Source organism: Myotis brandtii, unplaced genomic scaffold, assembly GCF_000412655.1.
Source record: "Myotis brandtii unplaced genomic scaffold, ASM41265v1 scaffold681, whole genome shotgun sequence".
In the NCBI taxonomy this organism is placed as follows: Eukaryota; Metazoa; Chordata; class Mammalia; order Chiroptera; family Vespertilionidae; genus Myotis; species Myotis brandtii.
In genome coordinates, this window is record NW_005370660.1 from 2,251,650 (window position 1) to 2,267,322 (window position 15,673).

Here is a 15,673-nt window from a genome sequence, read left to right on the forward strand (position 1 = left end):
TCTCTCCTGGGTTATCTGTGAGGAGGCAATCAAGGATTTTGACTTTCTTCTGTAAAGCCACATGTTCCCACCTATATGACATTTGGTCAGGATAGGACTGTTTAGGTCTTCTCTCACAATGGTTCCAAGGAAAACTAATGTTGGGTCAATTCCAGGTAAACCAGTTCCATCTCTTAACAGAATTCTGAGCTCAGGTATCACAATGGCATGATATACACTGGTCCAGGAGTGAGTCTCCCTTCCTGACTCTTGGGCTGAGACACACCCATAAAACAATGAACCCTGTCCACAGACCCACAGGGAAAAAAAATTCCCTTTTCAGCAAGGGAGAAGGTACAAGCAAGTAGACTATGGTCCCCCTAAAAAGACAAAAGGTTTTCTGAACTCTGCAGGGCCCAGGACTGAACTCTGCCAGGAGTCCCTCAGCAGCAGTTAGAAGAAACCAACAGGGAGTTGTCAAGGGACCTTAACAGCATGTTCTCTGTGCTCATCTAGTACCCACCTTGCCTGACTTCAGGCTCTGGAAGTGCTCCAAATCAGCGGTCACCAACCGATGGTCCGCGGACCACTGGTGGTCTGTGAGGTCCGAAAGGTTGGCAACCACTGCTCCAGATGGTGACAAACTGTTGGGGAAATAAGGTCAAATATCACAGAATCAGAATTTCCTGAAATGAGTTATCTATGTATATATAAGGCTAATATGCCAAGTGTCCCCTCGGGAGTTCGACTGGGAGCTCGATTGCTCGCTGTTACGTGTGCAGACCACCAGGGGGCGGCGCAGAACAAAGGAAGGCCCCGGCCTGCAGCCGGAAGGCTCCGATTGGCCCTGATCGCCAGCCAGGCCTAAGGACCCTACCCATGCACAAATTTCATGCACCAGGCCTCTAGTTTGCTATAAAATCCACCTGGAGAAAGAAATGAGGGGGATATTTACCAGCCTGAAGTCAGGTGACTGATTCACCCCAGTTTATAACACACTGGTTTTCTTTATACAGGAGTATATATCCCAAGATCTCAGTCACTCCCAACTCTATCAGAAATTATTCTGAGATCTGGAAAGAAGGGCCTTGTTTTTTCAAATAAACTTATTGTACACATTGGAAAAGCAATTCAAAAAGTTTGAAAATGGGAGAGCAATAGGAAACTAGGTAAAATATACATATGAAAAAAGATACAAATGTACAACATGACATCAAGGGGAATCACAGTAAATAAGGTAAAGTGTGCACATGAAAGGAGATTTACCTATTTGAAAGGGAGAGTCAAGCATGCCTTTATTTTTCACTTCTAAGAAAATGACACACTTCTTTGAGTAGTCAATGGAAGGGGGCTGACTTCCCTCATCCCATCATGAGAAAAATATCTGAATCAGTACACAATGATACATATACCAAGAGCCAACTTATTCCAGAGAACCAAAATTGTCCCCAAATCTCCCCTCCTCTTTTTGCTGTAACCGAGGACACACATTTCTAGCTCTGCTTCCTTGATTGTACTGGTATATGTTGCAGTTATTCGAGGTAGTTATTTTCATAAGTCAGCACAAAGACTGAATTAATGAATACTGAACCACTCCTACAGAGTGAGGTTCCTGTGAGCCTCTGGTCACATTTGTCAACCATTAATACAATGTATTGTTGAGTCATTTACCTTAAACTCATGGCCAACAGACTCTGGACTGAATGAAGTTTATCTAATGCAGGAGTTTTCTCCTTAAGAAGCTTCACAGACTTCTTGTGATTAGGAACACTAGGCTGCACTTCAGCATGACACTTAGAGGCCATTTTAAATAGAGAAATAAAAAAAAAAGCACAAAAATGAGGAAAAAAAACAGCACTAAGTAGAAAAAGGACACTTATTTAGTTTGAAAGCTGAGATATGAAGACACAGCATTGCCTTGTTTGACTTCCTGGGAAAATGTGCCTCGGGTGACTCAAATATTTTGCTACTCTGTGTATGTCCAAGAATGTCATCAAAAGTATTATGAGTACTGATTTGGGGTTTACAAATAAATTTTAGCGAGTAGGCAAATACAAAATCTGCGAATGAGGACTGACTATACGTAAGTTTTAATTCCTTTACTGGGAAGTAGGGTTGTCTCAATCATAAACCAGGGCTGGGAAGTCATGAAAAGAGAACCTAGTCTCAACTGCTTCCTCTAAATTCTCAGTAAGTTGCAATAACATGGCAACCAAAATGGCTAAGATATAATAAACATCACTCAAGAAATGACTTATTAACTTCATTTTAGTTTTTAAAAAAATATATTTTATTGATTTTTTTTACAGAGAGGAAGGGAGAGGGATACAGAGTTAGAAACACTGATGAGAGAGAAACATCTATCAGCTGCCTCCTGCACACCCCCTACTGGGGATGTGCCCACAACCAAGGTACATGCCCTTGACCAGAATTGAACCTGGGACCCTTCAGACCACAGGCCAACGCTCTATCCACTGAGACAAACTGGTTTGGGCTCATTTTAGTTTTTATTGTAAAACATAAGATGGAATGATAGGGCATCTCAGAAACAGGTTCACATTCCAACTCAATGAAAATTTGTAATCTTCTCAAATGCCTGTCAAATTTATTCCTAAATATCTCAACCAGAATTAATTTCATCATCTTTTTGAGTGAAACAAGCAGACTACTGGGTCCACAATTTATATTACCTGTCAATTTTTCCTATATCAAACATCTACCACTGTTTAAACCCATTAGAGTACTTAATCCTCCCAAATAAACAAGTTTATAAAATCAGCTCCAAAATCAATAGTCCATCTGGTTTACCCTCCTTTGATTAAACAAGCTTAAGCTTAAGATGTTTCACTTTGCTCTAGTAGTACTTAGTTCCATACTTTGTATTTCAGTCTTCTTAAATCTTAGGAAAAGGAATGTACACTGTCTGTCTTCTTTCAGAATGTGGTTAAGAAGCCACACCACCTACCATATTAGGTACTTTCTTGCATGCATGGACTCCTCTACCACCATGTATCTCAAGTCCATTTTCTAAAAAAATCACAAAATGACTCACTGCTAATGTATGTTCCATTCAAATAAGATTTCTTAACTGGGAGCCACCAGAGGCATTTCAGGGCCTGAAGGCCCCCATGTTGTCAGTCTGAGGATTTTTCTAAAGAGAAAACATCGTTTTATTAGATGTTCAAACAGGAATATGATCATTCAGACCTCCAAAATTTTTAGAAATGCCTCATTGGATTCTCTTGTTTTATATAATTTTCATGGGTGGGACTATTCAGTACAATTTGACATCATTTAGTATCTAGTCCTGTTCTCCAAACTTCTACCACCTCTAGCAAGTTGTAATTCTATAAACAGAACCAGGCACTTTTATATTCTTAGGATACAAAGCAAACATGCCACCTACATACTAGCATTTAATAGATTTTAAGTATTGTCAATTATAACTGGATCATATTTTAACACAATACTTCACAGAGTTCAAGATTTTATTTATTTTTTTAAATATATTTTATTGATTTTTTACAGAGAGGAAAGGAGAGGGATAGAGAGTTAGAAACATCAATGAAAGAGAAACATCGAACAGCTGCCTCCTGCACGCCCCCTACCGGGGATGTGCCCGCAACCAAGGTACATGCCCTTGACCAGAATCGAACCTGGGACCCTTCAGTCCACAGGCCGATGCTCTATCCACTGAGCCAAACCGGTTAGGGCTCAAGATTTTAAATAAGGGCAAATTAAATCATATCTGAATAAATCTTCTAAGTATATTAAAGTGTTAGTAATACTTCTGTTTCAAAATCGCTGAAAAGTATGTCATTTCCTTGAAATGTACTTGGCGTAGAAAGCAGCAAAGAGGTCCTTATAAGGAGTGTCTGAATCTCCCTTGGTCAACGGTATACGGCAAAATTGACGAAACCTGGGAGAACGCAGCAGCAAGTTCTGTGAAAGGCCCATGAAGCTGGAGCATAACCAGTAGAGAACAAGTGACTGTAAAAAAAAAAAGAAAGGACATGAATGTTAGCACCGCTCATTCTCCACGGACACCAAGCTTCAGAGACAAAGAAAATTATAATCTCTGCAAATAGAAGTACACTAGGAATAAACAAGACCTGCAATGGCGGTTAGATATCTGTGAAGGGTCTAATAGGTTAGAAAGAAGGATGAAAGGAAGACCAAAAAGCAAAAAGAGAGGTATTCGTGATAGAAAGTGGATGACAGAGTAGCTCCCAGGGACCAAGAGAGGTCTTGCTGCCCTTCTTTGGCTTTTTCCCCACCAAGAGTCCTGACAAACTGCCATAATTAGAGGTAGGGTCCTAGAGGTACAGCCATTTATGATGGCAAACTTAGCCTCCCTAGACTTCACTTTCCTCCATATAGTCATCTATCTACCAACTTTTCTAGTAACCAGTCGCTAAGAATGGTCAGGAATGCATTATCTTTGCCTTTTCTGAGACTTATAGCTCAGCATTATCTTCACTTTTTTGTACGACCATCCAGATTGATTATGTAGGTCAGTGACTAAGTCCTACAGCCTCTCAAAACAATCCCACACAAACTTTTCTTTGGCATCAGAAGGTCACCAGAACCCAGAGGCATGACTATGTGGTGGTTGAGTCCAAGCCCTGGAGTCAAACTGCTTGAGTTTGAATTCCATTTATTTGACTTTGGGTAAGTTATTTTTCTTCTGTTTCAGTTTCCTCATTTATAAAATGGGCACAGGACTGTACCTATCTCAGAAGGTTGCTGTAAAGAATAAATGAGATAACTCAAATAGATGGTAAAGCAGTGTGTGGTCCATATTAAGCACTTGCATTTGTTCCAAAAGCAAGTTTTGAGGAGCAGAAAGTAACACATCATCAAAGGCAGATTACCATTGTAGTTAAGAGCAAGAGCCAAGCTGCCTGGATGTGTAAGGCTCTGCCACTAACAGATGAGTAACCTTGGATGAATTACTTAACCTCTCTGGGCTTAAGTTTCCTCATCACTAAAGTGGAGATTACAGCAGCAGCTACTTCAGTGCATTGTTGGGAGAATTGTAAGAGCTAATATATGCAAACCACTTCAAATAGTTCCTGGCACAAAGTCAATGCTGACTAAACATTAGCTATCACCATCATCTGATTTATCCACTAAGCAAAAAGTACCCTGAACTCAACTGTACAGACTATAAGCTGTCTATTAAAAATCACTCTTCTTCCTTAGTAATAAAGTCCTAATTTCCAGAAAGGTATACTGCCATGGCGAAGAGAAAGACTTCTTCCCAGCCTCTTCCGCAGTGAGGTGTGGCCAGGTAACTAAGAGGTAAGCAGGAGTGTTTGGTGGGACAGCTGGCAAGGCTCCCTCCAAGCGCTCACTGCACGTGAAGCACCCTGTTACCACTCCTGCAGAGACAAGCTCCGGCAGCCATCACGGCCATACTGGGGCCTGAAGGACAGACATTACAGACTGTGGATGGTGGAGCATTAGGAGAAGCAGCCCTAACTGGTTTGACTCAGTGGATAGAGGGTCGGCCCAGTAACTGAAGGGTCCCAGGTTTGATTCTGGTTGGGAGCACATGCCTGGGTTGCGGGCTCAAATCCCCAGTAAGGGGTGTACAGAAGACAGTCGATTGATGATTCTCTCTTATCATTGATGTTTCTCTCTCTCTCTCTCTCCCTCTCTGAAATCAATAAAAATATATATTAAAAAAAGAGAGAGAGAGAAGCAGGCTGGGTCTCTCATGTCTTGTAAGAGATACACTAAGCTGCCTAACTGAATTTCCTATATTTGAGAGAATAAACTTTTGGGTATTTAAGACACTTTTTCAGATGTGTTACTCACTTTGAACCCAGACCCTCACTGAAACTTCACTGCCCTTATTTTATTTGAGCTGGGGGTTTCCTCAGTTATAATTGGCATTATTTCTCCCAAGAAATGTCGTGAACCTGTATTTTTCTATTTTATAGGGTATTTTACAACAATACTACTATTATATGAAAATTATTATAAGTACTTGGTGTTATTTCATTAATTCTCACAGACATAATGATGTCTATTTAAGACATGTAGAAACTTAGTTATTTTATATAGGAGTAATGACAATATTATGTCTAAGGGACAGCTTTAGTTATATATATATATACACTTAAATATATTTTTTTTATTTTTTTTTTTTTTTTTTTACAGAGAGGAAGGGAGAGGGATAGAGAGTTAGAAACTTCGATGAGAGAGAAACATCGATCAGCTGCCTCCTGCACACTCCCTACTGGGGATGTGCCTACAACCAAGGTACATGCCCTTGACTGGAATTGAACCTGGGACCCTTCAGTCCACAGGCCGATGCTCTATCCACTGAGCCAAACCGGTTAGGGCAGTAATATATGTTTGATGCTGAATACATACTATTCCAGATTCCTAAGATAAGTAACATGAAAAACTTTACATATGCTGATATAACCCTAACTATCAGCAACAAATAGATTCTACTTTATGGTCTATGTGTTGGCTCTGACACAGCTTTTGCCTTCTTAGCACTAAGTATCCATGGGTAATAAGCAAAAGACCAAAAATATGAAATAACTGCAAACATAACAATTTCTCTATTTCTATAAAAGTTTAATTACAGACCTCACTAGTTTGGCTCAGTGGATAGAGCGTCGGCCTGTGGACTGGGACTGAAGAGTCCTGAGTTCGATTCCGGTCAAGGGCACATGCCCGGGTTGCAGGCTCAATCCCTACTGCGGGACGTGCAGGAGGCAGCCGATCAATGATTCTCTCTCATCATTGATGTTTCTATCTCTCTCTCCCTCTCCCTTCCTCTCTGAAATCAATAAAAATATTCTTTAAAAAAAAGTTTAATTATAAATAAATAGGGGCAAGTGTACCTATTTCATAAAGAGCTGTATGAGGTTAAATAATATTACATATGAACACATATGGACTTGGCACAAAGTCTGCTTCTTTTTTAAGTGCTAAATTCCTTAACTAAGTCTATATAGACAGAAACAATTCAATATATCACCTAATCAAACAGAGCAAATACTTTGTTCAGGGTAGTGTGCAAGGTACTTTGCAAAATTGTAAAAAGAAAAAAGGTTTGAGTTAGTAAGAGAGTTAAGACATTCACATACAGGAAGGTCAATCAATCCCAAGAAATATGTGTCACTCGGTGACAGAGACAGTAAATTAGTTATTACAGAAAAACTCAGAAACCAGTAAGGGATTGAGTTTTCAGAGAAAGCTCAGTAGAAGAGGCAGAACCCAGCCAGATAAAGCTAAGGTCAGACAAGATTTAGCACACAATGCTGGTGTTTACTCACCGAAGGTACTGTCGCAGCAATTGGAATCATCAACACTGATATTCCCCGAACAAAGTAGGTAACACCCGTCTGAAAACGAGACATTCTACTTTTTTGTAGAGCAACAATCTAAAAGGGCAGAATATATACACACACCATAATTATTAAAATGCATAAAATGGCCTTCACTTACATTTTAACCAATGAAAAAAAAGAAAACACTGATAAGTTTATTTGGTTGATCATCTATCTTTTATAAAACTTAATAATTATGCAGAAATCTTAAAAGTAGCTTTAATTGAAGAGATTCAACTATATTAAATAGAATCACAGCATAATTTTTATAAGACAACTAGAGGCCTGATGCACAAAAATTTGTGCAAGAGTAGGCCTTCCTTCCCCCGGCTGCCAGCACTGGCTTTCCTCCAGCACCCGGGACCCAGGCTTCCTTCTCTTGGCCGCCAGCAGGCACCCAGGATCCAGGCTGGCTTCCCTCTGGCCCGGCTTCGTCAGGAAGGACGTCCAGAAGACATCCGGTCCAATTAGCTTGTTATCCTTTTATTATTATAGATGGTTTTTAAAGATTGTAAGACTGAAAGTCCCTTCAAGATAGGTACTATGGCTCTGGCCAGTGTAGCTCAATTAGGTGAGCATCATCCTGTGCACCAAAGGGTCTGGGGTTTGATTCCTGGTTCAGTCCCTGCTTGGGTTGCATGCTAGAGGCAACCAACCGATCTCTCACATCGATGTTTCTCTCTCTCCCTCTCCCTTCCTGTCTCAGTCTCTCAAATCAATAAAAACATATTTTTTTTAAAAAAGATAGGTAGTATGTATGTTTTTTGGTACTTAAGTACAGTGCCTGGCATAAAGAAGGAACTTGGTATCTCAAAGATTTGTGATCTGGCTACATGGATAAAGGGGAATAACCAAGGCAAGGGAAAGCAGTTATAATTTATGGATTACTTATTTAAGAGGCAACATAGCAGTAATGATTATGAGCCCAGACTCTAGGCCCAAACTTCCTAGGTTCACTTGGCAGCCCTGTATTTAGTGGTCATATGACTGTGCAAGTTATTTAACCTTTCTGTTCCTCACTTTCTCCACCTTAAAATGCACATAATAATAGTAATAGTACCTATATCACAGAATTAGTCAAAAGAATTAGATGAGTTAATTAGCCCTAGCTGGTTTGGCTCAGTGGATTCCAGTCAAGGGCACATGCCTGGGTTGCAGGCTTGATCCCCAGTAGGGGGCATGCAGGAGGCAGCCAATCAATGATTCTCTCTCATCACTGGTATTTCTATCTCTCTCTCCCTCTCCCTTCCTCTCTGAAATCAATAAAAAAATATTTCTTTAAAAATGAGCTAATTAATGTAAGCTATTAAAATAGTGCCTGAAATATGGTGTATGTTAAGTAAGAATAAGCTTTTCTTAAACCTATACATACTGGGTTAGTAGATGGTATAAAGTAAAGACTAAAGGACGGACATTAATCCATGGTGACCTTGTATTTATCACTTCCTTCTTTCTAACAAATATTCACTAAGTCCAACCACGTTCACAAGACTCTGCTGGGTTCCCCTCTAGGGAAATACACTTAGACCACACACTTAGACTGGAGTCTTTCCTCAAGAAACTATCACCCAACACCTTACGGTATCATCTTCATTTTTCTTGTCTAAGAAAATAAAGGTATATGAGATTTCCCAGAGACCAGTGGACATGAAGTCTATGAGATCACAACTGAGGTAGATAATTTCTAAGGTTTCTTCTAGTTCAAAGAGTCAATGTTCTTTTCAGAGTTTGAGAACAGCTCTTTATGAAATTAAAGGCACGCTTCCCATAAACTGTTGAGTAAAGGAGCATGGGATAATGGTAAGACATAGCTAAGAGGTCATATTGAATATGTATGTGTTTTTCCACTCCATCTTATAAAGAAATTCTATTATTTTTCTAAGATCGCATAACTAAAAAATGGCAGTCAGGTAATGACTTTATTCTCTGCCTACAAATTTATATATTAAACATATACACAAAATACCAATCTATTGTGGGAATAAAACCAGATTGATTAGACATCTTAATGACCGCCTTTAACCAAAAGCAAATCACAAAACTGAATGTATTAGAATCATATAATTTTAAAGTTGAAAGAGACTTTGGAAGTGTTCTAATTCAGCTTTCTTACTTTAATGATGAGCATTCTGTCCCCCAGAGAGGTTAAGGAACTGACCCAAGACAGTCAGTTTGTCGATGGCTGACCTGCAACCAGAAACCAAACTAAATTCTAGCTCTACAGGCAGAACCCCAGCCAGATGAAGCTAAGATCAGACAGGATTTAGCACACAATGCTGGTGTTTACGCACTGAAGGTACTGTCACAGCAATTGGAATCAACACTGATACTCCCTGAACAAAGTAGGTAACACCCGTTACCTACTCACCTTCAATGAGTAGCTCTGAATTAAGACTCAAACACATTTATATTTGATGTCAAAACAGCAACAACAGAAATCCTAATAATTTAAATGGCAAACAATCTTGTTTAAAACCACTGACCTCTACTATTATTAAATTGATGGCACCAATGCAGATAGGCAGAATCCAAGTGGAATCCAGTGCAGTGAGGTCAGGAAACCATAGGACCCCACCAGTTGCTAACTGCTCCTGGACAGAAAAACCTGCTGAAAATTTATAAATAAAATAATTTATTACAACAGCAGAAGGAAATACACAAGACATTATGTAGGATAATAATTCCAAAAAGGTGCCCCTCAAACTAAAGACTTGCATTGGTTTTATTCAGGCTCTTCTCATTCTGTAACACAAATCAGTTCTTCCTGGATTGAGAAAGAGGCAAGCAGCTTTTTGTAGCAAACAGACTTAGAGAGAAAAAAAATAAAAATATGTAGCAGTGCCCTGACGGTGTGCCAAGTGGTTAGAGCATAGGCTTACGCACAGAAGGGTTGAGAATTCAATTTCCAGTCAAGGGCACAATTCCCAGTCAAGCGCATGTACCCGGGGTGCAGGTTCAGTTGGTGTGTGGATTGGAGCATAATGCTCTCCAGTTCCATCCATGCTGTTGCAAATGGTAAGAATTCCTTCTTTTGATGTCTCTCTCACACATGATGTTTCTCTCTCTCCGCTCCCTCCCTCCCTCCACTCTCTTTAAAAATCAATGGAAAAATATTCTTGGGTGAGGATTAACAATAACAACAACGAAGTAGCAATAATCGTTTCAGGCTTAACTTTAAATAATTATGTAGGCATAGCTGCTTCTTTAGAATCTATTCAGATTACTTTCTGGTTAGAAATGCCTTTAAATGAAAGTAAAAAACAAATGCTTTAGTTCATATTGTTTCTCAATTAATGTTTACATTTATCACTGTGAAAGCTTTTCTGTTCTCTTAAGTTTATAAACAAAAACAATTCCTGGTTAGGAAACCAAATTCTGAAATTATAACACTAATTTTATTATGATCTCTAAGAAGCAGTATTACTGCTTTCCTTTCTAGATTTATTTTCTCAACACAGTTAGTTTGCTTACACTCAATATTTTAAATTGTATATTTATATCCTTTATAAGCAAGACTGGTTAAAGTATTCTATTTATGAAAAGTATGGGGTGATAGACACTTTTCAAAAGAGGACATTCAGAAAGCCAAGAGACATATGAAAACATGCTCCAAGTCACTAATCATCTCAAAACTACAGGTTTGTCAAGTTTTCTTAACACTAGAGAGAAGCACTTTCATAATGAAAATAGTTGGCAAATGTATACCTATAGAGTTAAATGTATGGATAACCATGTATATATGTATATATATGTGTTTCTCATTTCTGTGAAATGGTGAACACTATGTCACAGTATAGTAAGGATAAGAATTTGGGAAACTAAGTGGTAGCTTAGGTTGACTGAAGCATGATGACTTAGAAGTTCGCAGTGGATGACTATGGTCATGCACCCTTGGGTAACGGTTTCTAGGACCCCAGAAAGATTACTACACAGGGTAATTACAGTGGATGGACAGCACCCTAGCTATCCAGTTGCTCCTATTATAATATTCACATTTTCTACTTCCTCATTCCTGAGGGCTACTGCCTACTGTATCTTTTCAAAAAGGTGAAGTTTGGAAAATAACCTGTATGATTTGTTGACTAAAGCACCAGACTGGCACAGTATCTTTATCCTGTGAAGCCTTCCCTGACTTTCCATAATGACCCAACTCCTTGCACAAAACCTTTCTTCTAGTACTTAATTCAGTCATTATTTGATTGCAGGTCTTTTGAGTAGGATGGGGTCTCTTTAATAAGAAACTTGCCTGGCCCCAGAGGCTTAGTGGTTGAGCATCGACCTATGAGCCAGAAGGTCAGTTTGATTCCCAGTCAGGATACATGCCCAGGTTGCAGGCTCTGTCCCCAGTTGGGGGCATGCAGGAGGCAGCCCATCAATGTTTCTCTCTCATTGATGTTTCTAACTCTCCCTCTCCTTTCCTCTCTGAAATAAATAAAAATATTTTTTTTTAAGAAGAAAGAATAAGAAACTTGCCCTTCTTATCTTTGTTTCTCCATTTCTTTGCTTTTAGTCCAGCATATAAAATAAGGTGTCCCCAAAAAATGTATACACAGTTTAACAGCTTATAGCTCAATTTTGAAAATGAAATGTATTTTTATAAACACTGCCTTTACAATTATTCAAAGCGTGTGTATACATTTTTTTAGGACACCCTAAATTATGCCAATCCTGGCCGGGTAACTCAGTTGTTTAGAGCGTCATCCCAATACCCCAAGGTTGCAGGTTTGATCCCCAGTCAGGGCCTATACAAGAACCAACCAATGAATACATAAATAAGGGGAGCAACAAAAATTGATGTCTCTCTATCTCCTTTCCTCTGTCTCTCTAAAATCAATCAGTAAATTTTTTCTAAAAAAATTGTTATAGTAACAAGGCAACATGCAACAATTTAGAGAATATAGAAGTTTTACAAAGCACTACTTCTATCATTCCAACCAAGTACAGTCAAGCAAGCTTATGTTTTTAAAAATGAATATATATTATCCTTGAGCGGAGGGTGGTAACGGAGGATGGGGATGGGAGACATCTGAAATACTGTCTTCAGTATTGATATGGGCTTTGATATGGGCTAAACTAGTTCATAGTTGTTAAATATTTAGGACAAATGAATAACATTCTGGATTCCAGTTCATTGATGCAGAATATAATACAAAGCCAAAACAACGTTTGGGGCAAATTAGGAAGAAAAATTTCCCCCATTTGAGGTTCATGTTACAATTAAGAGATTATCTCTTCCTCATTAAGCAAAACTAATTGAAAATGCCTTGCAGTTGAATACTTAATCTTCTATCTGAGGTTTTACTGGGCTTAGGTCATCCAACAAATCAGACTTCCGCATCAGCATACCTTTGGAAATGATTTTATCATCTGTGTGGACAACCCACTCTCTTGGCTGTCCACCTGGCACACTCCCTTTCACCTTCCAAGACTGTCCCAATGAAAATGTAGGAAACCTTCAGAGTGTCTTTCCAGAAAGCCACCCATCTCCAAAACGATGTGGCTGAACAATCATCGTGCCAGTGCTGCATCACCAGGGTGCCACCAACTTATCTAGGATGTATTTACAACCCAGGTGAGCAGCTGTAAATCTGTTCTTTTGGCATAGAGCTATAATTGTGAGATTTCTCTGATCAGTAAAACTTCAAAACTACAGGTTTGTCAAGTTTTCTTAACACTAGAGAGAAGCACTTTCATAATGAAAATAGTTGGCAAATGTATACCTATAGAGTTAAATGTATGGATAACCATGTATATATGTATATATATGTGTTTCTCATTTCTGTGAAATGGTGAACACTATGTCACAGTATAGTAAGGATAAGAATTTGGGAAACTAAGTGGTAGCTTAGGTTGACTGAAGCATGATGACTTAGAAGTTCGCAGTGGATGACTATGGTCATGCACCCTTGGGTAACGGTTTCTAGGACCCCAGAAAGATTACTACACAGGGTAATTACAGTGGATGGACAGCACCCTAGCTATCCAGTTGCTCCTATTATAATATTCACATTTTCTACTTCCTCATTCCTGAGGGCTACTGCCTACTGTATCTTTTCAAAAAGGTGAAGTTTGGAAAATAACCTGTATGATTTGTTGACTAAAGCACCAGACTGGCACAGTATCTTTATCCTGTGAAGCCTTCCCTGACTTTCCATAATGACCCAACTCCTTGCACAAAACCTTTCTTCTAGTACTTAATTCAGTCATTATTTGATTGCAGGTCTTTTGAGTAGGATGGGGTCTCTTTAATAAGAAACTTGCCTGGCCCCAGAGGCTTAGTGGTTGAGCATCGACCTATGAGCCAGAAGGTCACAGTTTGATTCCCAGTCAGGATCAGGCTCAGTTCCCAGTGGGGGGCATGCAGGAGGCAGCCCATCAATGTTTCTCTCTCATCGATGTTTCTATCTCTCCCTCTCCTTTCCTCTCTGAAATATAAAAATATATTTTTTTAAAAAAGAAAGAGCCCTAACCGGTTTGGCTCAATGGATAGAGCGTCGGCCTGCGGACTCAAGGGTCCCAGGTTCAATTCCGGTCAAGGGCATGTACCTTGGTTGCGGGCACATCCCCAGTAGGAGGCGTGCAGGAGGCAGCTGATTGATGTTTCTCTCTCATCGATGTTTCTAACTCTCTATCCCTCTCCCTTCCTCTCTGTAAAAAATCAATAAAATATATTTTAAAAAAAGAAAAAGAAAGAATAAGAAACTTGCCCTTCTTATCTTTGTTTTTCCATTTCTTTGCTTTCAGTCCAGCATATAAAGCAAGGTGTCCCCAAAAAATGTATACACAGTTTAACAGCTCATAGCTCAATTTTGAAAATGAAATGTGTTTATAAACACTGCCTTTATAATTATTCAAAGCATGTGTATACATTTTTTTGGGACACCCTAAATTATGCCAATCCTGGCCGGGTAACTCAGTTGTTTAGAGCATCATCCCAATACACCAGGTTTGATCCCCAGTCAGGGCCTATACAAGAACCAACCAATGAATACATAAATAAGGGGAACTTTCTCTCTCTCTCGCAAATCAATAAATAAAAAATAAAACTATCATGCCACATAAACTTACTAAAATACTAAAGAAAAAAAACTACTTTGCTGCTAAAGCTACAGAATACTCAAACCTACAATTAACATAATCACTTTCACATTATATACATATATTTTCATGGTTTTATATGCACAGAATTATCTTACCTGGCAACTCTTTTGGACCACCCCAACTGTTTTGCACGAACTGCAACTTCATGGTTAAGGTGTTGTGCAATATTTTGTATTTCTGGTTGCAAATTGTCCACCTAGCTAAAGAAAAAGGAGAATTTGTTATGAGCACATAAAGGACCTTTATTTATAGCCACTCATAGTTTTATTTTCTATTCCCTCAACTCATTTAACATTTTGGTTTCCTGCCCAGCCAGAGTGGCTCAGTGGTTACAGTGCCGTCCCATTCCCACCGGGAGGTTCTGAGTTGATTCCCAGTCAGGGCATGTGCCAGTTCCATCCCCAGCCCATCAGGCCAGGCTGCATGTGGGAGGCAACCTATCAAAGTTTCTCTCTCACATTGATGTTTCTGTTTCTCTTTCTCTCTCTCCTCCCCTCTCCCTCCCTCCCACTCTCTCTAAAATCAATGGGGAAAAATATATCCTCGGGTGAGGATAAAACAAAAAATTATGGTCTACTGAACATGTCAAAAAACCTTAAGTCTAAGCATAAGATGTTAAATTGCTTAAGATATCCTGTTACAACCAAATCCAAATTCCAGATTATACACTTAGCTGTGTGCTGTTGGGCAAGTTACTTAACCTCTAAGATCCGGTTCCCCCATAAATAAAATGTGCAGCAGTACCTACTTCACAGGGTTATTCTAAGGATTAAATGAGAACGGCGCCTGCACTTTTATGTTGCAACCCTGGCTTTCCCAGTACCATCAACTGAGGAAACAGAAGGGTATTAATTAAACCTCTAATATTTTCTGTGACAGCCCCCAAACTTTGCATTATCTGCCCTGTGTTGATTCTGTAAAGTAACTCACTGCCTTGATCCTGCTGACGAATCTCTTTCGGTTTTGTTTCCAGGCTTTCCCCCCAGTGATAATAATCTTTGAAGCCAATTTTTTTTTTTGAAGTCTTCTATTTTGAATACTATTTTGCTTTCATTGCACTTAAACTCATAATATGTGACTTGACCTCCTAATCTCGGGAAGCAGGGCAGGAAGGTCTTCCTATCCTAATCCCACACCAAAGACAAGGAGGCACCGAAGGGCGAGCGGCTGAGGCTCGCCGGACACGGGCCTGTCGCCGGACCGGCCTGAATCAGGGGTCAAGTTTGCAAACCGCTAGC

General features: G+C 39.4%; 1 protein-coding gene across 1 annotated transcript; it reads right to left on the bottom strand.

Moving 5' to 3' along the window:
* Positions 1 to 3,767: 3,767 nt before the first annotated feature.
* Positions 3,768 to 15,330, bottom strand: LOC102239568 (mitochondrial inner membrane protein COX18). The gene is made up of 7 exons (XM_014529475.1): positions 15,259 to 15,330; positions 14,531 to 14,631; positions 13,729 to 13,759; positions 12,681 to 12,762; positions 9,818 to 9,942; positions 7,281 to 7,388; positions 3,768 to 3,969 (listed from the first exon to the last, which is right to left on the bottom strand). The coding sequence occupies exons 1-7, from the start codon at positions 15,328 to 15,330 to the stop codon at positions 3,796 to 3,798; spliced, it is 693 nt and encodes a 230-aa protein (XP_014384961.1). The 3' UTR covers positions 3,768 to 3,795.
* Positions 15,331 to 15,673: the final 343 nt, after the last annotated feature.

Excerpts from the sequence above, each read along its gene's own strand:
- LOC102239568 (XM_014529475.1), bottom strand. The coding sequence starts at position 15,330 with ATGCAAAGTTTGGGGGCTGTCACAGAAAATATTAGAGGTTTAATTAAT. Across the intron at positions 13,760-14,530 it reads TGGTCCAAAAGAGTTGCCAG|AGAGGAAAGGAGAGGGAGAG; the intron begins GTAAGATAATTC and ends TTTATATTTCAG. Across the intron at positions 7,389-9,817 it reads TCAATTTAATAATAGTAGAG|ATTGTTGCTCTACAAAAAAG; the intron begins GTCAGTGGTTTT and ends CTGCCCTTTTAG.